Source organism: Watersipora subatra, chromosome 3, assembly GCF_963576615.1.
Source record: "Watersipora subatra chromosome 3, tzWatSuba1.1, whole genome shotgun sequence".
NCBI classification, from domain to species: Eukaryota; Metazoa; Bryozoa; class Gymnolaemata; order Cheilostomatida; family Watersiporidae; genus Watersipora; species Watersipora subatra.
This window is the reverse complement of record NC_088710.1, coordinates 20,066,483-20,084,856: the sequence shown is the minus strand read 5'-3', so window position 1 is coordinate 20,084,856 and position 18,374 is coordinate 20,066,483. Positions and strand designations below refer to the sequence as shown.

The window sequence follows — 18,374 nt, the reverse complement described above, 5'->3', positions numbered from 1 at the left end:
CATTGCTATAGTTGATATCATTGCTATAGTTGCTATCATTGCTATAGTTGCTATCATTGCTATAGTTGATATCATTGCTATAGTTGATATCATTGCTATAGTTGCTATCATTGCTATAGTTGATATCATTGCTATAGTTGATATCATTGCTATAGTTGCTATCATTGCTCTAGTTGATGTCATTGCTATAGTTGCTATCATTGCTATAGTTGCTATCATTGCTATAGTTGATATCATTGCTATAGTTGCTATCATTGCTATAGTTGCTATCATTGCTATAGTTGCTATCATTGCTATAGTTGATATCATTGCTATAGTTGCTATCATTGCTATAGTTGCTATCATTGCTATAGTTGATATCATTGCTATAGTTGATATTATTGCTATAGTTGATATCATTGCTATAGTTACTATCATTGCTCTAGTTGATGTCATTGCTATAGTTGCTATCATTGCTATAGTTGCTATCATTGCTATAGTTGATATCATTGCTATAGTTGCTATCATTGCTATAGTTGCTATCATTGCTATAGTTGATATTATTGCTATAGTTGATATCATTGCTATAGTTGATATCATTGCTATAGTTGCTATCATTGCTATAGTTGATATCATTGCTATAGTTGATATCATTGCTATAGTTGATATCATTGCTATAGTCGCTATCATTGCTATAGTTGATATCATTGCTATAGTTGATATCATTGCTATAGTTGCTATCATTGCTATAGTTGATATCATTGCTATAGTTGATATCATTGCTATAGTTGCTATCATTGCTATAGTTGATATCATTGCTATAGTTGCTATCATTGCTATAGTTGATATCATAGCTATAGTTGCTATCATTGCTATAGTTGATATCATTGCTATAGTTGATATCGACTATTGTGTTCAAGTTGTGGCGTTACCCCTCTCTATTCTGTTAGTCTGTTTGCAACTGTAGATATCATAATCACACTTTCGCTTGATTTGAGTGTTTTAACCATGATCAAGTTTTGTTGATTTTAATCTTGAAACACCCTGGCTGTCAGTTCACCTCAAACATAAAAAATAATCTCAAATGATAGAGAAATACTGATACTTTCTGATAAAACCTACTAAAATTTTGTGTCAGTTTATCTTTAATGCAAGACTGTGAAGACAAGCAGAGGAGATGATGGGAAAAAGCAGAACATTGAAGAGTTATAAACAACAAATGAGATTTAAATAATCACTTTCTTATCAAATCAGTTTATTAGTTACAAAAATGATCCATTAAAAGAACAATTATATCAAACATACTAGAATATGTAGTGAATTAAAGCTCATACCATCAATCTATAAAATAACAGCAATAACAATCATAAATGAAGTTGTTCTTTGACATAACTGAAGGAATTTTCTTTTCCGTTTAAAAAATATTTACAAAAAAACAGCTTAAAGTAAACAAATTGCTGCTAAAATATGTGGAACTGTTAGTTGGTGACTCAATTATACCAATTAGCCAAAAGTCAACCAGTGATGCCATTACCAATACTATATTATATTAGCCTGTAATAAAGGAAAACGGACCCAGATCCGTAAGGAAGGAAGTAAATTAATCATTTAGGAAACACTATTTAGAAGGATTGCATACTGGCTACTGTGCTGAGCGATACACTGAATACTTTGGAACAAAAAGACAAGATTCCCATACTCAACTACTACAGGGGATAACAGAGGGCACGGCTTTCTCATTGACCTCTAGATTCAAACGTGATTACGTCTTATTATCTAGATGTGTCCCTTTTTAATACTTACACGTAGATATAACTTGATGGTGTAAGACTAAAAAAGTTAAATAACCAGCAAAAGCTGTATGTTGGAAGTATTGCCTTTAGAATGGTTTAACCGTACAAAATAAACCCAGATTGTGGTAGCTCTTCGATTATCTGAACACCATGCTTAGATTCAGTCTGACACACACATAAGAAAATCACATTTGAAAAATATCACGAAAGCTATACTGAATGTGACTGTTTCTTAAAAGCCAAGGGTATTTGCATTAATATTTACGGTTAGCTATGAGTTGTGTCAATGCGTTGCCAAATACTGAATGAGAGAATTGAATACTGGTGAAGAAACATTGGTACTTATGGTGAAATACAAATTCTAGCATAGAGAGAGGAATCCTAGTAATAAAAATATGGATTCTGATGCAGAGGCATTAAGGCTGGTAAGGAGAAATGAATTTTGATAAAGAGAAACAGTAGATGTTGGTAGATAAATGGACATACTGATAGAGAGATGGCCAATATTGGTAAGGAATGACTGTTACTAGCAAAGAGAAAGATATTGGTAGAGCGATACTCACACTGGGAAAGAGTCAGCAATCAATAAAAACAGATACTGGTAGTGAATGAACAAGAGATACTTTTAGAAGGAGAAACATACTCCTGTGGAGAGAGAAACAGGAGAATCAGATGTGAGGAGGACAGAGACCGACACTGGGAGAAAAATAGGCAGATACTTCTAGCAAGAAAAACAGATATGAGGAAAAAAGAGCCAGATATTGGTAGTGAGATGCGGATACCATTAGGAAAAATATAAAAACTACTGTATACAAAGTTGGTGAAGCTATGAGCTCTGGTTTAAGTATTTGAGAATGTCAATTACAGAGTGTCCTGACTGGCTCGCATCTATCTGGTAGGAATCTAACTCTCCAGCAGAAGTCAAATCATCTTTCCAACCTTTTGATAAAATAGAATCCGGCTCTCTTGAAATGCCATCTTCTAACTGAAATTGAAGAAAACTCCGCCATTGAACTATTTTATATCTGAGTAAAACCAATAGAGACTTGTAAAAAGTCTTTCATTTTCTTGTAAAATAGCATCTTACCAGAAAAACAGATTCAATGAGTCACCAAAATGCTCATTGATATGCAGAAGATTGCTCAATTATTTAGGTTTTTCATTCTGCAAATATTTTATATCAAATAAGCTTTTGTAGTTACTATTACTGTACACCTTATTGTAACTAGTACTCTAGCAGCCTGGTGTAGTAACGGACTGCACAATTATTCTGCCATAAGCCAAGGTAGACGGTTGGTGCAGTTGGTAGACTATCAATCTACCAACTGCCAGAAAAAAGCCAGAATCAAGACTTCAAAGCCTGTTGAAAGAAATCTTTTTTATAAACGTGTAAGTTCGATTTGGAAAGATAGATGGACAACTTTGCTCTTATTAGGATAAACATTATTAAGATAAAAATTATTAGGATAAAAATTTATTAGGATAAAAATTTAGATATTCAAAAACATTTGATAAAATAGCGTAAAATTTTAACACAGGTTTTAAGATCCTTCTTCATTTAGAAAGACAATACAGTAGAAGGTACGGTAAGCAAAAAAAATTTGTATTGGCTCTGACAAACTTAAAAGATTAGACCATTTTATAAAGAGTGGTGCTAGCGAGGCAAGGATGGAAATATACTGAAGTGTGTATATATATATCTTTTATTTTGTAGTTCTTCTATGGCATAATGTAAATTTTTTTTTAAATGAAAGTATTGCTAATACAGTAATATCTATATAATATTCAGAAAAAATTGAAGAGTTTAAAAATGAGCTAGAAATGCAATGAAGGAATGCTTTCTTCGACATACTGTTGCAAGAATCTCTAGATTTTAACCGACACATGAACATGAAATTATTGACGGCTTAAAGTGTGGCAGGCAAGCGTTTAATAATAATTTAAGTTGCTAAGCATTTTTGATATTTCCAAAGTTAATCAGTATTGGAATACTGAAATCGTTCATTTAAAACCATGGAATATGCAGCTGCAACCTGCTGCCTAACAATCGACACAAAGTAAATAATAAGTATGTTGGTGGGATTGAATGAATGAGAGTAAATACATTTGATGCTATTAAGACTTTGTTAGACTTTTTCACAAATCATTGTATTGCTCTATCTGGTTGTTATTATGGTCTCATTGATTTTTAGTAACGCTGATGTTTTTGGTTTTCTAATGCTATCACTTTACACCAGGACAAAATGTTTAGGCATTCTGAACGATCTCTTTTTATCCCAGAAATACCGAGAGTTTAAACTTGAAGCAAGTGGAGTGGTTACCAGAGCCATAGATACATAAAAAACATGCAGTGTATTCTGGGCTACGATGTCTCTGTTTCAGGGTCTTTTCGCCTCACGGTGTGAAACACAATGTTTTGGTCCCTTTCAAATGGCATTTCTTTCGTCATACGACATTAACAAAAATCTCTTTCAAGTTCACATTTGTCTGTTGGTGTGCTACATACATAGGAATAATAAAAAAGCTGATATACTATTTTGAAATCCCTCCCACAATGTTTAAAGGAGATATGATGCTCTCTTTTTCTCAGTTCGGCATTTTTTGTTATATGCTATAGTGAAAACAAAACCGGAAACAGGTAATACAGATTAAGGCCCTGATAAAAGTTAAAGTTCAGTTTATTAAAATACATACTAAAACGTAGCTTAAAGTGTGTGTTGAGTAAGCTAAATTCATTTAAGTTAAATTCAAAGTTCACGCTGTACGCCTGTCTTAAATGTAAGTAATCGATACGGTATGTACTGTACATAGCAATATTTCACATAACAATTTTTGCATTTTGTTGCAGACCATAACCACTAAATGCACTAAAGTTACTGTAGGTAACTATAGTTACTAAGGTTAATATACTATTTTGGTATTAATTTTTAATATGTACAATACATACATAAAATTTTGATGTTTTTCACCAAGTGGTCTTTGCATTAGATAATTACTATAGGTTTCTATACCCCTCTATACTACATTTGCTACTTACGATGTCAACACAGAAACGATTTAGTGTAGTAGAGAGAGAGAGAGGGATTACTGTACTTTGTAAGTGATCAGAGTCTAGATCTAGAGTCGCAATGTTTTAGAGGCTGACTACCCAAGTCCCTGTTCACTATTGTATTTTATGTGAACTTTTTATTTGCTGTAATATGCTTGCTTTCTGCACTTTGACCTAAAAAGTTATACATTAGTGAAATGCCATTTTCTGGAGTTTAAAGACTTGACTTCTATAAAGGCCATCATTGTGACAGAAAGGTGTTCGATCCTAAATTGCTTCTACCGCCCAATCAACAATGCAGACTAATTTACTGCAGGCATCATTAAACTGAATCTACCAAAAATGGAAAAAAGTTAAACGTTAACAGTGCTTTAAATACTTTCAATATTATAGTATATATATACGTATATATAATTATCATTACATTTATATATATTTAAATGCATGTATATTTATATGTATAAATATACATGTATTTAAATAAATATATTTATTTAAATATATTTATTAAATAAATATATTTATATGTATATATATTTAATGTTATATTTATATATGTATATTTAATATTTATTTATACTTATATTTATACATTATATAAATATTATTAAAATTATAGTTGTTTCTCATAAGGTAAATAGTTATTGTGCTTGAAAGCTTGTCACTTCAGGTACCTTTTCAAAATGCAAAAGTATAGTAAATATTAACCAGATTAGTTAATGAAAAGCAATGAAAAGGTTTACTAATAATTCCTGCCATTTTCAACTTGTTCAACTCGCAACGTTGTGCTGTAAACACTAAACCATAAAGTTTTGAGCTTTAGTACTTAATTTTTATAAAGTATTGAGTATTACAGTAAGTATAGCCACATGTTCAGGTGTATTTAAAATACTGAATAAGAAAACAACTAGTAGGACATAACGTCAATATGAAAGGTAATTAAAAAGCTAAAACGCGCATGTTTGGTTAAACCAAGTGTCATTATGTAGAGCAGTCAGTGTCAAGGTCATACGAAGGAACTATCATCACAGTTATATGTGCATCATGCAATGTATGGACATCAGCTAACTATAAACAGTACATATTTAAAAATAGATGGCTTATATTAATTTACCTTAGTGAAAAGAATGTGTTCTGTTACAGACGTTAGCATCAGCTGGCACCAAAGTTAGTCATAGTAGTCAGTGATTGGCTGGTCAATGACAGTATTATAATATTCAGTCTATACATACAGTTTCAGTACAATGGCAGTATGTGTCATGCTCTTAAAAAAAGGTGATAATTCCTGATAATAGCTGATAAACTAAATAATAAACAGTAACAAATAATGTTAATATTAATATGGTATGTAACCATGATTAAAACTTTTTACAACTAGTATCGTCGGCGCAAGTCTAGGAATATTTCATCTAGGTAAAATAACGTACACATTGATAATGAGGGTAAGTCTGTGAATGTAGGTAAATAAAGTGTGATGTGTTTACAGTTAAGATTACTTAGTTGTTTGTTCGTGTGCTTTAATTTGCAATTTTTTGACTTCCTGCGTGCAAGAGTCATTAATTCAAATGTTCATTGATGCGGTCTACACCACACTCACCTTCTCTTCCGTTCTGTGGTTCTACTTCATCAGTACTGAAAACTTTGGAACAAACACCATTTTGCCTGTTTTGTCAAAGGTTGTCAGTAACACCGGTTGATCCCTACTTACCCTCATGGAATTGAAAATGAGAACTGGTGCTATTTACCTTTTGGTTAGTTTCACTAGCACATGCGTGTAGTGAACCATCCTTTTCATCATCGGAGATATGTTCAACCTTGAGATAGCCGCTGTGCAGGTTGCTTTGCAAAGACTCAGTGCTATCTGATTTCTCTGGCAGCACCTTACTTATTTCCAAATATTCATCTACATGTATAAAAGGCAAAACTTGAAATGTATGCAAATATCTGTAAGAGTTGGCAATTACAAATTTATATGTATTTATAACTATATTACTTTGGTCGTGGCAAAAAAGCATCTAAAACATTAGTTGAAAACCATTGTACAGGTGCTGTAAAGAAAGAAGCCTTATTAGGAAATATACCCCATTTGATAAACAGTTTTTTCCCAGTAATGACAACGTTTTTTTTATGCAGTTTTAACCAAAAAGTGTAGCTGAACGAGAGAACACAAATCTAGAGCAGGGGATTTGATGTCATACCGGAAAGTTTGCTGAAGCGTTTCGAATTCTCTTCAGGAACTGCAGAAAGAGTTGAAGAAGGTTTCATTAAATCTTCAAGAGTAGTGCCATGGAACAGGGAGACTGCGCTGCTAACGGTGTTAGCGCTGTCAAAATCGCCTAAAGCAGTGATAAGAGTGAAGTGGAAATTAATTCGTGGCCTTTGATTTCCAGTACATGTTATAAGCACTGGCTGCCTAGTAGATGCGCTAGATCTTACCTCCAAAACTAAGCATGGCTGAGTTCATCGGACTTCCACAGTTTTCGCTAGCCTAAAAAACCGAAACAAAGAATTGTATCATCATTTTTATTGCATAGAGTAGTCTTTTCAAGGAGATGCAACCGATTATGAAGATGTGAAAAAAGACATAGGAGAGGGGTACAAGAAGGCCTACAATAGGTCATATGTCATAAAAGGAGTCATACAAAGGTTCATATAAAAAGAGGCATGCATGAAGTGACCAGGAAGACATATAAAAGGTCATATAAGGAAACATGTGTTCATACAGGAAAGCTTGCAAAAGGTTATGCAAGGAAGCATACAAAGAAATAAGCAAGAAGTCATACAAAGTGGCATGTGAGTTATAAAATGAGGCAGTATTAAAGCTAAATAAATTATATGCCACATAGGAAGTTATATAAAAGAGCCTATGTGCTAAGCAAAGAGATTGACAAATGGCTATGCAAGTGGCCAATCGTTGGGGCCAGGGCTTAGATAGAGAGGAGAGCTGACGCTGAGGCGGCCGTCACCACAACCGGGCTGAGCACCGACTCGATAGACAGCGAAGCCCTCAGTAATACTTTTGGTTGGCCGAGGGTCGGCTGCTGAGTCGGTCTCACCACTGAGGGACACAGCCAAGATACCTGCAGGAGCTATAAAAGATGCTGCAGAAGCAACCAACAGCAGATCGCCTGAAAATCTCGTATTGTGCAATTTACTGTATGTTCTTTGCATCTTAAACTGTACTCTTATAAATATATTTACTGTGAAATATGTATTCATTGCTTTGTACTAGAGTGGTTTGGTTCTTGTGGAGCAGTAGAGAAACTCAGTCGATTTCTTTACACAAAGAAGGAAACAAAGAGGTACACAAAGATTTATACAAGAAAACATAAAACTAAAATTTAATTGCATTACAACATCTTTTGTTTGGTTTACAATAAATTAAAAGCACATAATTAATATCTGAGCAAACCGCACTCAACAGGTGCTGAAACCATACTCCACTACCGATACCACTAAAGTATGAATAGTGGTATTGGTAGTGAACTAAAACTAGTAAACTCTAGTAAACTAATAAACTAAAAATTTACTCTAACAAACTAAAAGTTCACTTAGATTTTAAATCTGTGCTTTTAATTTATTAAAAACCATACAAAACAATGTTGGAGTAAAATTAAATTTTAGTCACTCTACGCCTTGTCATATTCTAGCTCCGGTTTTATGTTGCGCGCTTTGTACACAGAGTCACCAAAAGTAAACTGGTTTCACATGGGAACATATTAGCAAGAATACGGGTGACACGAGGAAACATGGAAAAGTGAGGCAAAAAGGCATGCATGAAAACATAGGAGAAGAAAAATAAGGAGCTATACAAGCAGGCATACAAGAGACCACATGAGGAAACGTACAAAAATAGATATTGAAGCTCAAAAAAATTAGTTTGTAGTCATAGTCCAATGATCCAAACATATAATCCAATGATAATCCTATTGACTGTCTAATTTTAGCAATTATAGAGCTCATTGGAATGTTGGTTGCAGCTTGACTACATACAGGTAGAGATCTAGTATAAAGGCATATGTATTTACCAGAAGCAAGTCTGTCACTTTAGTATATCCCTGAAAGGAGTTTCCACTGTTGTCTGCTGTAGAAGTTCCATAATCGCTATCAACCAACTACAAAATTCATGTTTTTATCAATGACCACATCAGACTAGCCCGCAATCAATACCTCTGAACATTAGCAGCCATATTGATTCCAAATTAATAATATGTTTGTGTTTTACATTAATGGCGCGAGGATTCAAATTTGTGCTAATTTATCAGTTCTCTAGTAAACACAGAAATCTTTTTAACAACCCTTTAATTTAATTAGCAGTATCATCAATTAATCTATAATTAATTTGTTAATTCCAAACCCTCATTTGGGTCTTAACTTCACGCAAAGACTGGTTGTATGCCAATAAGTCTGCTTTATAAAAGCCATATCGATTGCATATTGAACTTTTTCTGCTATGTCAGGTATTACTACAGTCAAACTTTGACTTACAATCACCTCCACATACAAATTTTGTCACCGTAAAATGTAAATGTTTAGAAAGGTTTTACCTTAACATATGAAACAATTTTCAAAATAGCATTCAAACACTTACATATTTGTACGTAAATGTAAAAAATCTGATATAAAGTACTAATAAAACATAGGAATATTAGAAATATATAAATCAATTTAAATGTAATTTAAGCTGTATATAGTGTAAGATGAAGTTACGCAGCTTGTTTTGATTACACACTATCACGAAACTTATGCATTGCTGAACCAAGACTTTTCACATCTCTAAGTTAGCAATAAAAACCTAATTTTTTAAAATCTAAGAGAATCAGGCACTTCAAAATGTATACCAAACCTATATAGACTGACTGCACAGTTTACGGCACTAAGGCTGCAACTGGCTACTTAAGAAGAAAGTTCTTCGTATACAAAAAAGTCATGTTAAGTTATTTGAGTACCACTTGAGGGTATTCAGTTAAGTTGAAGGCCCAAGTTTTCAATATGTCAGTACATACATGTAATTTTATTCATATAAGTTAGTTCAACTGTCAAATCACTTCTATATAAAAATATACTCATAAAAATATAAAAGTAAAAGCAAGTAAAAATAGATTAACTAAATTGATTTTTAAGCAGTGCTTATCAGCACTAACTTTTAAACTTCAAAAGGGGCAACAATCTTCATAACATTTCAATTTGAAACTCTAGCAATGATTCATGCTCACAAAATAGAGGCTATTGTTAACACAAGTGAATTTGATAGTAGAAAGGCCATATTTAAGAGAAACTAGTTCTAAAAATTTACCTGGTCATTATCCAACGACGTCTGCTGAATGAGTTCCGCTCTTTCATCGGTTCGTTCAACTTTGACCGATTTTGGACAGCTGTTTGATGTTAGCTGTAAGACACAAGTGCTAATGTCAAACAAGAAGCTGCATTGTTTGTCAGTTAGAGGCCTGGTGATGCTGAATATTCCTTTTATTTTCAATACGTTAGCCAACAGGTTGGTGTTTGAGAGGCTGGTTTTTATGACTAGGATAAAGTTTTGAAACGAAACAGTTTATTAACCTGATGAAAGGTACAGAGCATATGAAGTTGTGATGTGAAGTGAATGTGAATGTGAAGTTTAGGGTAAAATAGGCAAAAAATGTGGAAATGCATAGTATTTGCTGAGAATGACAGGAACACACGCACACCACACACCACGCATCATGTACATGTACCATGCACCATGTGCCACGCACCACGAGCAATGATAAAGCAGAATTTTTAGTATAGATTAAGAGTACAGAGTATAGACGGCTTCAACAACTCATAAGGGCTTTTATTTTAGTACATTTGCAGTTTGATAGCAAATTTGAATAAGCATATCTATTGCATAAACACTTCTAGATTTAGACCGCTACAAAGGAGACACTAGTGTGAAACATTTCTGGGATTTTCATTCTCTTTCAAAAATAAACTATCTTCTGACGTAGAATAACCTGTTGACCTGAAGGTTCAGCTGCCATAATGGCTTTCGATTTAATTTTTACTGTTATGCCAGGTATTACTACAGTCAAACCTGTATGCCAGGTATTACTACAGTCAAACCTTGACTTACAATCGCCTTCACATACAAAGTTTTTCAACTTTGGACTTAAAAAATTGGAAAGGTTTTCGCTTGCCAAATAAAGAAAGCCTAATTCTCAAAATAGCATCTCTACAAATTCTCAAAATATTACACTTTTGTAAACAAATGTAAAAAGTCTGATAAGATGTACAAATAAAACATTAGAATACTAAAATATAAAATTAAGTGACTTTAAGTGATATTTAGTGTAAGTTCGAGTAAGTGACACAGCGTGTTTCTATCACACACTATCACTAAATTTATGAATTGCTGAAAAAACTCTTTTCTTACATTTGCAAGGTAACAATAAAAACCTACTTTTCAAAATTATAATACCGAATTCTGCATATTTTAAGACACTTTGAAAATCAATTGGTTTATATAGCTGCAAGTGGCCAATAAGAGAGCTGATTATATCAGATTACCTGTAGATAGTTAGTTATATTAGATTACCTGTAGGTAGTTATATTAGATTACCTGTAGGTAGTTAGTTATATTAGATTACCTGTAGGTGGTTATATAGGGCTACCTGTAGGTACTTGGTTGTATTACATTACCTGTGGGTAGTAAGTTGTCATGCATTTTCCCACTTTGTAACTCACAAAAGAGCCGGAATTGTCTTCTTCAGAGCCGCTACTCTCTTCATCAATCTAACAAAGAAAAACAAGTTTGTCATATTCATCTTCCATATATGTTTGTAGACATGAACAATGCTACTGATAGAGTAATATGGCGTCAGCTAATTGCTTTGACTAAAGTAAAATAACACAGCAGGAACAAAATGTTGTTTACAGGATTATACCCTGTATCTGCAGTATTAAACTAGAACAACAGATACCCATCCAGTGAATGCTAAAATATAGTTCTTATTTGGCAATCTGATAGCGGTTTTAGCTGTAAAACTTTTTTGAATGATAGCTTCTACTTTTAAGACACAGAACTGTCTCTGCTTACACTTTTTCAATTTAAAGCTCAAAGCTATACTGAGCTATAAACCAAATATTCTATAACATGAGAGATTAAAAAATGAGTTATCGGTAAGTTTTTCTTTTTCCTGTGGGTGTTGCTATGCAATATAATTGCTTTGAAATGCTTACTAGATGATGTTTGTGACACAGTTAAATCTTGGATTACAATCACCTCAACATATTCTTCTCTGACAAATTATGTCACGTTTGAGCAAATATCATTTTTTACATTTGAAGCAATCTTCTATAAACAGCATTTAAAATCGGTCCATGCACTACAGCTTTGTGAATAAAAATAAAATATTAAACATAAAACATGAAACAGAAATAATGTACTTTGTATATATGGGTGAATTTTATTTAAATCATATTTAGTGTAAGTTGAAGTGAGTTATGCTGCATATTCATTCCTCTCACTCCAATACTGAACCTGCACATTACCAAGTCTACACTAAGCTAAACTATTGCTATTATAAGTTACAGCAAGTTATTCTTGTAGTTTATATTACTGGCTCCAATGCCAATGATTCCACAAACTGTGAGTATCACACACTTTTAACTATTTGATGAGCTTCTAATTTTTTTCATTTGCTGGCAACTCTCTGAACTGCTACCAACCATCTCTGTCTTGAATCTTACCGACCTACTGTATTAGATGTTCTCAACCTGCAAACAACTGTCTTAGATGCTCTCAACCTGTTGCCAACTGTCTTAAATGCTCCCAACCTGCTACCAACTGTCTTGAGTGCTGTCAAGCTGCTACCAACCGCCTTAAATGCTCCCAACCTGCTACCAACTGTCTTAAGTGCTGCCAACCTGCTACCAACTGTCTTAATTGCTCTCAATCTGTTACCAACTGTCTTAAATGCTCTCAACCTGTTACCAACTGTCTTGAGTGCTGCCAACCTGCTACCAACTGTGTGAACTGCTACCAATCTGCTACCAACTGTCTTAAGTGCTGTCAAGCTGCTACCAACCGCCTTAAATGCTCCCAACCTGCTACCAACCATCTTAAGTGCTGCCAACCTGCTACCAACTGTCTTAAATGCTCCCAACCTGCTACCAACTGTCTTAAGTGCTGTCAAGCTGCTACCAACCGCCTTAAATGCTCCCAACCTACTACCAACTGTCTTAAGTGCTGCCAACCTGCTACCAACTGTCTTAAATGCTCCTAACCTGCTACCAACTGTCTTAAGTGCTCCCAACCTGCTACCAACTGTCTGAACTGCTACCCACCTGCTACCGACTGTCTTAAGTCCACTCAACTTGCTGGCAGCTGGTCCAAGGACTTCCAAATTTTTTGTATACACGTTCTACCACCTATCTTACAAACTTTCATTTTACGTGTCATTTACTGTCTCACCTTTTCCTCATTGCTTTGCATGTTTTTATTTTTTGTGCTTCGAATGGCTTTGCTTCATCGTGTACTTTCAAAAACAGCTCGCATATTTTTAAATAACTAGTGCTACGGTAAAATCTGTCTCTTAATATCAGAAGGTATTTTAGAATTACATAAGAACTCACCTCAACCATCTCATCGACCATCTTTAAATCAGGAGGCTTGATGGGTGTTACTATTAGTTTCTTGAAATGTTTCCGCTTTCTGTAGGAACAAATCAAAGAGCATCTAGTGACAGATATTTTTCGTCAACTTTGCTATTTCTTCTGATACCATATAGATAAGCCGTGAAGAGCTATTACCTAAGTATAAATACAATGGGGTGCAAAATAGACTGGAACGTTTTTTCGGAAAATTAAAATTCATATACAATATCGCTACTTGTGAATTTAGTCAATAGTCCTTAATTATATATTAAATTAGTCTTGATTTTATCTTGGTTTTAAATATGTAAACTAAACCGCTGCAAAATGATGTTTTTGAGTGATAATGTAGGCTAAATTTTTATTTTTATGTTGGCATTTTATTTTTAATGATTGGAGATAACCATCTGTACAGATATGATCACATCAAACACATTTTCATTCTATATATATTTATACATATTTGCTAGCCAAATTCCTGGCATTGCATGGGTAATAGAATAATTTCATAATGAATTTAAATAACTTACTTGAAAAACTAGATCTTTACTAAAATCTTCCCTAAAACATTACCCGCGTTTTAGGAGAGCGTAACAATTGTTACGCGTAACGGTCAGCAGTGCTAGTTATTAATCCCAAGCAAGCGCTTCAAGCAGGAGTATCTTAACCAATGTAATGACTATTTGCCCTTTAAATGCATTATATTCATAGTGCATTATTTATAATGGTTACGTTTGCCACCTCTAGATCTGGAAGTCATGAGATCAAATCCAGTGTCATGTGGATTTTTCATAAAATTGCTGTAGCTGTATAAAAGGTTTAACAAAAAGGCAAACACTGAGATTAATACATACATAAATTTGTAAATTTCACTCAGTTAGGGTGACAATGAAACTGCACTAACACCAATTGTATAAAGTTGTTTCCTCACTTACGGTGAAGAAGCAATTTTACATATAGTTACTATTTAGTTACACAAAACAGCCATATCCAAATTAGTGCATGAAAGTTTAATGGGAAAAAAGGTGCTGTCACTGTGAATGACTCATATGTGACTCGTCACTGCGAGTGACTCATACCTGCGTATGTACGTTATGACACAGGTTATCACAATGATGATGAGTAAAGATGCTCCTGACACGGCACTTCCTATAATAATCCTCGTGTTACTCTCTAAAACGAAAAGATTTCGAATGTTTATACAACAAGCCCTCTCTACTTCATTGTAGTCAACTGATACTTGAGTTTGAGACACAAAAACGTTGACAATATTTGATACGAACCTAAATATATAAATATCAAGTGCATTATACTAGCTATATTTCATTTGTCATGTTGCCTTGACTAACCACAGCATGTAGGCTGCAAAAATGTAAAAAAGTAACAAACATGGCCGTACCTGTTTTGCCAGACAGTTGAAACATGATGTCAGGCGTGGGTAGGCTGACTCCATCAGCGTACGTTCGAATTACTTTGAATGAATACTCTACATCAGGCTCAATAGCTAGCTTGTAGTCCTGCAAATAAACGGTTTCATCAAAAAGCATTTGAAAGTACCATGAAATCAGACAAACCAAAATTTTGAAAAGTTTATTAATGACGTCAAAAACACCTGAGCCTTTTCCAAGTGTGCCAACTCCACAAAGCTGTTTTTGTTAAATATGATCAAGATTTTTAGAAGTGTCGACTGTATTAGGTGTTGACTGTATTAGGTGTTGACTGTATTAGGTGTTGACTGTATTATGTGTTGACTGTACTTCGTGGTGACTGTATCAGGTATTGACTGTATCAGGTGTTGACTGTATTAAGTGTTGACTGTATTATGTGTTAATTGTATTAGGTGTTGACTGTATTTGGTGGTGACTGTATCAGGTGTTGACTGTATCAGTTGTTGACTCTATTAAGTGTTGACTGTATTTGCACTGGAAGTTCAGTTAATCCGACAAACGTTAAAGCATAAATTCATATGAAATTTAATTTTAAACTGTAAATAATTTCTTTTAGTCATTAAATTTATGAAAGGCTTCTAATATGAGGTAAATGATGGCAGAGTAATTCAACCTGATGCAAAGCAATTTGATTATGTAATAAGTGTAATTTAATGAAATAGAGTTAATCCAATGTCAAGGAAAATAACATAATGCGCTGTGGGGAACTACAACACCACATAAAGTGATGAAATGCGTTAACTACGTTTTTATTGAATGTAATGAAATGAAACAATGCATTACGCTCTAATTCTATACAATATCATTTAGACTATAAAATAGACTTATTTAATGGACTATAGTATAAAGTATATTAGCGAATTATCACTTAATTAAATACGAGTCATCAGCAGATATGCTGATTATAAATCACATTGTTCAAACAAAATGGAGAAAAATCCTGCTGAAGAGTGTCATTAAGATTACAGTATTTGGCATTACTACTAGTGCAAGTTTATAGAACTTGTGCAATGACATCAGCTTAAGTTTTTAGAGATCGGTATTATTAGCAGTATTTTCATAGTAAGTGGTACAGTAAACTACACAGACAATCGATATACTTGCAGCTCCGTGATGGAAACCCTGCATAATCAAAGATGACCTAAACTGAGATTTAAAAATGTAGGCCGATTATTTATGGTATACACATTTATTATAATATAGCTCCAAGATATGTCACTAATAATTTATTTTTGTTGCAAATCTATATCTTATTCCAGCATTTGTTATTTCATTGAATGGTCTGGCAAAATCTTTGCATCTTCGTACTTTACCTATGTTAAATGTTTATTTTATGAGAATTATGGTTTGCAAAACCTTTCATTGTTTGTGTCCTCATTTTTCACATGACAATTACAGGTTTTCAACTCATCTCAAATTATATGATATGAACAAATCGCTGACAACCTCTAACAATTACTTTGAAAATACCAATGCTAGCTCTTTTACCGATTTTCTATCGGAGTCATGTTTTCTTCGCAAAGAGAACATTTTCTACTTTGCCACATATCTATACTAAATGATTTCCGGACACTGCAAAGATCATAGAATAAGTTTTTTGCATAAAAAATATATTTTAATTGGCTAAGTCTATTTACTCAAGAAAATTGAGTAACTTGAATTTTGTTTATTATAATAAGAGCTGTGTCTGACCCTATGAAGCTAATGCTAGGAAAAAAGATTGCATCTTGAATATAAAATATTCACAATTTATATATGTATATAAATATAAATCTCTGTGTTTGCCGTCTGTCTCGCATCTGTGTGTCCAGTTATGGTGATAAAATTATAGGTACAGAAACTCGCTTCTCGCTTTCAATTGAACTCATAACTTCCATTTCTGCAGACAAGTGTACTACTCATTACATTATTAATCCAACTAGCTGCTCTATGGTATAATAGTGAACATCATGCTTTTTAAACCTGCCAATCTGCTGATATGTCAAAATAACATGCTTCATGCTTGCTATTTTAGCCAATCTATATAGGTATATAGGTAGCCTGGGCATGGCTCTCGGGGGATTGGGAGAGAGAGAGCCTGGGACACATAGTGAAAAAAAGGTAAGATAACTTCGGCAAAACGAGCGACATATGTTACATATGACGCTCAGACTGATACTAATGAAAGCGTGTCGATAGATTCCGATCTCACGATGTATTAGATGTGGCGCGTTTAAAAGCCTATCGTCACGGTAACGTGACTTGATCTAGTGAAAGGCCCTATGTTTTTGATAGACTGGGTAGTTATGCAATACCCCGTTTGGTAACAAAACGATAAGAATCGTAGGTTACTATTCTCTTGAGTTTTCACGTTTGCGGTTTCATTTCATTTACTGATAAAAAATGGAGCGATTCAAAAATCATCTATCAAAGTTAGGCATAGTCACGCTGAGACCAAAACAGTCTCAAGCTTTACAACATATTATCGTAGGTTTTGACTAATTTATAGTTCTTCCTACTAGCTTCGAAAAAAGTATTTGCTTTCAGATGGCACCGTTTTGCAGTGGTAGGTCCGAGTTGTTCATAATAACTGTCGCGAGTAATCACAATACTCGTGAGTAAAATAAAACTGAGATTACTTTTTACTAGATAAACTTTTCTTTACTAGCAGCGTGCGATTCATTTTTGTTGTTCTATTGCTATTCGTTTGTATTGTTATTGTGAAAATATTTTATTCAATTGATTTAATTTTTGATTACAATTAAATCAAAACCTAATTAATTAAACACATGAAATAATATAACTCCCGTGATTGATTTATTATGCAACCAACATTTCATACTTACCAACCAGCGTTTGTTTGCTGCCAATTCAGATTATAAATAATACATAATACTCGCGAAGATCATAAAAAAGACCGTCACATGATACTCCTTCGGAAATAACGATTGTGATATTAGCGACTGCAGAAGTCGACTTTTAGAGTTGTCTTCACCGCGTGTTGCTATGTGTCCCAGGCTCTCTCTCCAAATCCCCACGAGTGCCATGCCCAGGCTAGTATATAGGTATATCGGCATATAGGTATATAGGTATATAGGTATATAGGTATATAGGTATATAGGTATATAGGCATATAGGTATATAGATATATAGGTATATACAATGTATATACTGCAGGAGAGAGGGAGGCTTTACCATGGTACAGTATCAGTTGACTCCACTGATTGAAGGAGAAAGAAGCTGTTTTTCATAAAGTTACCTTTGGACAGTGTCCTAAACCGGGTGACTCTGTTTTGCAAGAAGTTGGCTCTCCCATTTGGCAGTAGATTAGAGTTGTATTGCTGAGCATGGCCATTTCAGGATGACATTGAGGTCTGACTGCCACATGGGCTGCCGTTTTATCCTTAGTCGGTCCTACACTGACAGCCACATCTGTAAGTCAAATATAGCGTAGAAACAGCATAACAGCGATTAGCATTGGTTAGTTATTCTAAAAAATAAATCAACTATTTT

General features: G+C 34.0%; 1 protein-coding gene across 8 annotated transcripts in view; it reads right to left on the bottom strand.

Annotated features, from left to right (window-relative positions):
* Positions 1-1,213: 1,213 nt before the first annotated feature.
* Positions 1,214-18,374, bottom strand: part of LOC137389821 (uncharacterized) — a 61,748-nt gene continuing 44,587 nt past the window's right edge. For all 8 annotated transcript variants that reach the window (XM_068075941.1, XM_068075942.1, XM_068075940.1 and 5 more), the window contains 11 exons: positions 18,121-18,293; positions 14,834-14,951; positions 14,514-14,607; positions 13,417-13,495; positions 11,482-11,574; positions 10,118-10,210; positions 8,850-8,936; positions 7,258-7,309; positions 7,020-7,157; positions 6,567-6,724; positions 1,214-2,757 (listed from right to left, as the gene is read on the bottom strand). In XM_068075941.1, the coding sequence (XP_067932042.1) occupies positions 2,599-2,757; positions 6,567-6,724; positions 7,020-7,157; positions 7,258-7,309; positions 8,850-8,936; positions 10,118-10,210; positions 11,482-11,574; positions 13,417-13,495; positions 14,514-14,607; positions 14,834-14,951; positions 18,121-18,293 (1,244 nt within the window). In that variant the 3' untranslated portion in view covers positions 1,214-2,598. The remainder of the gene's footprint in view (positions 2,758-6,566; positions 6,725-7,019; positions 7,158-7,257; positions 7,310-8,849; positions 8,937-10,117; positions 10,211-11,481; positions 11,575-13,416; positions 13,496-14,513; positions 14,608-14,833; positions 14,952-18,120; positions 18,294-18,374) is intronic.